At 41.9% G+C, this 5,000-nt stretch overlaps 1 protein-coding gene across 1 annotated transcript; it reads right to left on the bottom strand.

The window, feature by feature from the left end:
* Positions 1-1,858: 1,858 nt before the first annotated feature.
* On the bottom strand, positions 1,859-4,848 carry LOC107573977 (sphingosine 1-phosphate receptor 1-like). The gene is made up of 2 exons (XM_016260439.1): positions 4,735-4,848; positions 1,859-3,282 (listed from the first exon to the last, which is right to left on the bottom strand). Exon 2 carries the CDS (start codon positions 3,096-3,098, stop codon positions 1,941-1,943), a length of 1,158 nt encoding a protein of 385 aa, XP_016115925.1. The 5' UTR covers positions 3,099-3,282; positions 4,735-4,848; the 3' UTR covers positions 1,859-1,940.
* Between the last annotated feature and the right edge of the window lie 152 nt (positions 4,849-5,000).

The following is a 5,000-nucleotide window of genomic DNA, read 5'->3' as shown; positions in this document are numbered from 1 at the left end:
GCAAACTCCCACAGATCTGAACCACAGGCTGCTCCACGCATCAGCGCCAGCCGGACACGCTACACACAGAAATCACTACCAAACACAAAACTAATTATTTAAACACATTAAGTTCAGGGGTGGGTTTAGTGCATTGGGGGCCCCAGGCTGCTGCACAATGATGCCCCATAGTTGTGTCTAGTGTTTCTACATTTGTCATGTACATGTTATAATGGCTTTCTTTCCTGTTGTAGACCATGAAATAGCAATTGATTTACAGTTGAGATACAGGTTTTCACAAAAACTAAATAAATTATAAAATGATAAACATCATAATTGAGCCTATAAACCATTTTTAAGAAAAGGGATGAGTCAGAAGTATAAATTATTAAATTAAATTAAAATGTGGATGTGTGGGTGGATTTTCACGTTGGTCTGAACAAAAACCACAGACGGTATTATTGAAAATGATCATTGATTCTCTGCCAGCAGGAGGCGCTTTTGGAACATCAGAAATATAGCGGTTTCCCCGGTAACGGCTGTAAACAAAGCAGGCTCATAAACACTACTTTATCAGATAAAATGAAAATGCCATTGAAACTTTTCTGAAGACAGCCGGTTTCCTTCAGAGATTCATACACATAAAAACTTGAATTAGTGAGAATGAGAAAAGTGTGAGAAATATAGCCTATATTGATGAGGAAAATTCAATACAAAATTAAATGAAACTGAAAAAATAATCATGTGACTCAAGCTTCATAATATTGGGATTATGTGTGAAACGCATGTACAGGAGACACTGTATCTCAGTTATATTAAAAAAATATTTAATATCAGATAAGAAAGAACATAATTTAGCATCAATCAGGCTTTACAAAAGCATGTAAAAACAGCATGTCAAGCATTTACTCTGTACAAAGAAAACTGTGCAAACAAACTTAAATATGCTTTTGTGTGAAGAGATGCTCACGGTTTAACATCCGATAAGAGCACGAGAGTGGAATATTTACAGTGATGCTCCACATCTGTGGAGGGTTTGTGTGTTCATCAGTAGCAGAAATGACTGACATATACTGTCATATTTAATAATAACAATAAGGTAAATTTATAAAGCGCTTTTTCCAAACCTCAAGGTTGCTATTTTAGGTCTGTCTGCTGTTCAGTGCATGTTTGTTTGAAGTCTTTGCATGCATTCAGATCTCAAGCTGATTCTGGCTGATGAACTGATATCTGAGTCTTTGTCTTTCTGAGTCTTTGTGCAGATGTAACTCAGTTCACATGTAAAGGACTGAATGTTGAAATGCTGAAGAACACCTATGCAAAGACTTCTTTCTGCCCACGACAGCTCGATTCGAGGCCCATATAGCAAAGCGACTGTCATGTTTCAAACTGTTTCTCTTTTGGGCTGTGTGAGAGTTCGTTACTGGAACGAGCCTTTAATTACAATTACTCTGAAATGTGACCCTGGACCACAAAACCAGTCATAAGGGTACATTTTTGAAACTGAGATTTATGCATCATGGAGTGAGTGTGTGTTTGTTTGTTTGTTTGTTTCTCTCTCTCTCTCTGTGTACAATAAATAAGCTTTCTGTTGATGTATGGTTTGTTAGGATAGGACAATATTTGTCTGAGATACAACTATTTGAAAATCTGGAATCTGAGGGTGCAAAAAAATCTAAATATTGAGAAAATCATCTTTAAAGTTGTCCAAATGAAGTTCTTAGCAATGCATATTACTAATCAAACATTAAGTTTTGATATATTTACGGTAGGAAATTTACTAAATATCTTCATGGAACATGATCTTTACTTAATATCCTAATGATTTTTGGCATAAAAGAAAAATGTATAATTGTGACCCATACAATGTATTGTTGGCTATTGCTACAAATATCCCCCAGCGACTTATGACTGCTTTTGTGCTCCAGGGCCACAGATGTGCTCAGGATCTCTGCTTGCGCTTATGTGATGACTGAGAGCTTGAGTTTGGGGTAGATGGATTTGATGGGTAAGGTGATGCCGTTCCCGGACGAGATGGTCGTCTCCAGTCCCTGGGGGTTCACGTCTGTCTTCGTGAAGCTGATGCGGACACCGATCTTCCTCACGCGGCCGTCTTTGGTCATCAGGCAGCGGCGGCAGAGCAGCTTCAGAATAGCCCTGCGCATGTCTCTGCTCGTCAGCGTGTAAATGATGGGGTTAATGAGGGAATTAAACATGGCCACTCCCAGGAAGTATTCAGCCTTGAAGAGAACAGGACACGTCTTCACGGGACACACGAAGTCCATCAGCAAGAGCACGAACAGCGGCATCCAGCACACGATAAACACTCCCACCACGATGGTGACGGTCTTCAGCAGAGCCATGTACTTCAGCGAGCGATGGCCGTAGGGTTTGCGCTGAACGCAGCTCGGGTTCTGCGTGTTGGACTTGACGAAGTGAAAGATGCGTGCATACAGAAGGACGATGGCCAGCAGGACGGTCAGGAACACAAACACGCAGAAGAAGATGTAGCTCTTGGCGTAGAGCGGCAGGACGGTGGAGCACCACTCCAGATCATGCAGACAGTTCCAGCCCATAATAGGCAGAGCGCCTAGCAACAGCGACAGGGCCCAGCTGGCGGCGATCAGAGCGAACATGCGGTTGCGTTTGGCACGGTGGTAGGGCTTGGTGTTGAGCATGGTGAAGTAGCGCTCGATGGCGATGGCCAGCAGACTGATGACAGATGCTGATAGCGTGATGAAGACGCCGCCCTCCCTCAGAAACCACAGCAGAGGCGTCAGCTTCAGCGTGTTCGGACCCGACAGCACGATGTTCAGCATGTAGGTGAATCCGGCCAGCAGGTCCGACAGCGTCAGGTTACCCAGCAGGTAGTACATGGGCATGTGGAACTTCTTGTTCTTCCAGATGGCCATGAGGACGACCGAGTTCTCCACGACGATGAGGAGGCAGATGAACAGACAGGCGATGGATTCTGGTTTCAGTCCGTCTCTGTACCGGTTCTGTTCCAGTTTGCCGGTGTGGTTATAGTGCCGCTGGAGGACTTCGTTGCAGTGATAGTCTTGGTAGGCGCTCGTGAGAGTGAACGTGGACACACTGGAGGTCACAGCACCTAGCGCCATGGTTCTCCAGCAAACTTCTTTTTGCTCTCAGTGATGAGACGCTGTGGAGTTCAGCTCATCGTAACAGAGAACCTGAGCGTCAGAAAACTGAGCAGGAGTTGTTTTGTGAAAGCCGATCGTGCCGGAGAAAGTGGAACGGACACGGGATGGTAGAACTGCTTGGTTTGGGTCCATCACTTCAGTCCTGAAAACACAAGAGCATCATCAGCTCACCAAACCAACTAAAATCTGACGGCTGAAACTGCGATCCTTGGTGATTCATAAAATGTGGGCCAGTGGCTGCAGACACTCTGAGAGTCTGAATTAATTCACACAGAATGAATCCCCAGGGCATCGGCAATATATTGAGGTCATATGAAGCAAAATGATCAGTCTGTGCAAGAAACTGAACGTATGTATTACAGGTAATAATACTGTAAATAATGTTCAGTTTGTTGCACAGGCTGATAGTTTCTCTTCATAAGATCTCAGTATATCACCAGGAGCCACGGGGATTCATTCTGTGTGAATTAATTCTGACTCTCAGAGTGTCTGCAGCCACTGACCTGCATTTTATGAATCACCAAGAATTGCAGTCTCAGCTAAATATCTTTTTTACTGTTCCACTGAAGAAACAAACTCATCTTCATCTTGGATGGCCTGAAGGTGAGTAAATTACCAGCAAATCTTTAAGTCATCCGAGTATGTCTTAAATACTCCTATGCATTGGCAGTAGCGAGTTCCTGTACTTGCAGCAGCAGCAATAATCTACAACTACAGCAATAACCAACAGCAGCAGCGTAGCAGGTCTGTTCCGCCAAGACCAAATACATTAACATTGTCATATCCATCACCATGCTGAAATCTTCAGAGTTGTCATGATTGAACTGACTCATACTTGACATTTGATTTGTTCACAATTTCACAAAGTTCAGAAACCCAGGTGACAAAAGTGCATTTCCACAATCTACTTAAAGTGCTCTATTTTCACACACTAGTTTTGTACTTAATATACTAAAAATGATTCTTTAGTACTTCTTAAGATAAACGTAAGATCATCTAAGTGTACTCAACTGTGTTATTTTGGGACACCATGAAAATGACATAAAATGTGCTTTTAACATACTGTCACTGTATTTAAGAAATGTATTTATTTACCGCTTGTAGTACACTTATATGAAAGATGGGTTCAAGTGTACTACAAGTGCTAACTGAACAGAAAATACAGCACTTTAAGTACATTATGGAAGTGCACTTTTTTCACCTGGGAAGAGACTAAAATCAGACAAATACTATTAATTTGGGTTTATGGCTATTTTACTGTGAGTGTGTGTGTTTAATTTTCTGTACATTCATAGTTTCACTGTGTTCTGAATTGGTCTTTGGTTCTTAGTTAAATATTAAGCAGAGAGATGTGCTGGAATTACAATTAGAGGCGTCTAAAGAGCTGCTCGAAATTATCCAGCAGTGTTATTCTGTATCGTTCCTGTCTAATAAAACAATAAAAAAACATTCAATACAAACTAGAATGAGTACTTACAAAAGCAAACACACACACAAGTGCACATGTATCTCCTCTATAGAATCTGAGTCTACAGAGCTCCTCATTATTCATAACAATAAAACATGAGTTTCAGAAGGGATAGAAATCTCTTACCGTTTCTAGTTTTGTGTGTCCGTAAAGCTTCTGCTGTGGCATGAAAACTTCAGTGAAAGAATCAAACACGACTCAACATGAAACTACAGACGAGCTGCACACGAACAGAGACGAGCAATTACAGAGAACTGACTCTCTCTTTCTTTCTCTCTATATATATCTCTCTCTCTCTCTCTCTCTCCCTCCCTCTCACTCACTCCTACTCACTCTCTCTCTCTCTCTCTCTCTCTAACTCTCTCCCTCTCTCTCTCTCTCTCTCTCTCTCT

Source organism: Sinocyclocheilus grahami, unplaced genomic scaffold (genome assembly GCF_001515645.1).
Source record: "Sinocyclocheilus grahami isolate Dianchi unplaced genomic scaffold, SAMN03320097.WGS_v1.1 scaffold2079.1, whole genome shotgun sequence".
In the NCBI taxonomy this organism is placed as follows: Eukaryota; Metazoa; Chordata; class Actinopteri; order Cypriniformes; family Cyprinidae; genus Sinocyclocheilus; species Sinocyclocheilus grahami.
This window is presented reverse-complemented; position numbering and strand designations above follow the sequence as displayed.

Coding starts and splice junctions, on each gene's coding strand:
- LOC107573977 (XM_016260439.1), bottom strand. CDS start 3,098: ATGGCGCTAGGTGCTGTGACCTCCAGTGTGTCCACGTTCACTCTCACG.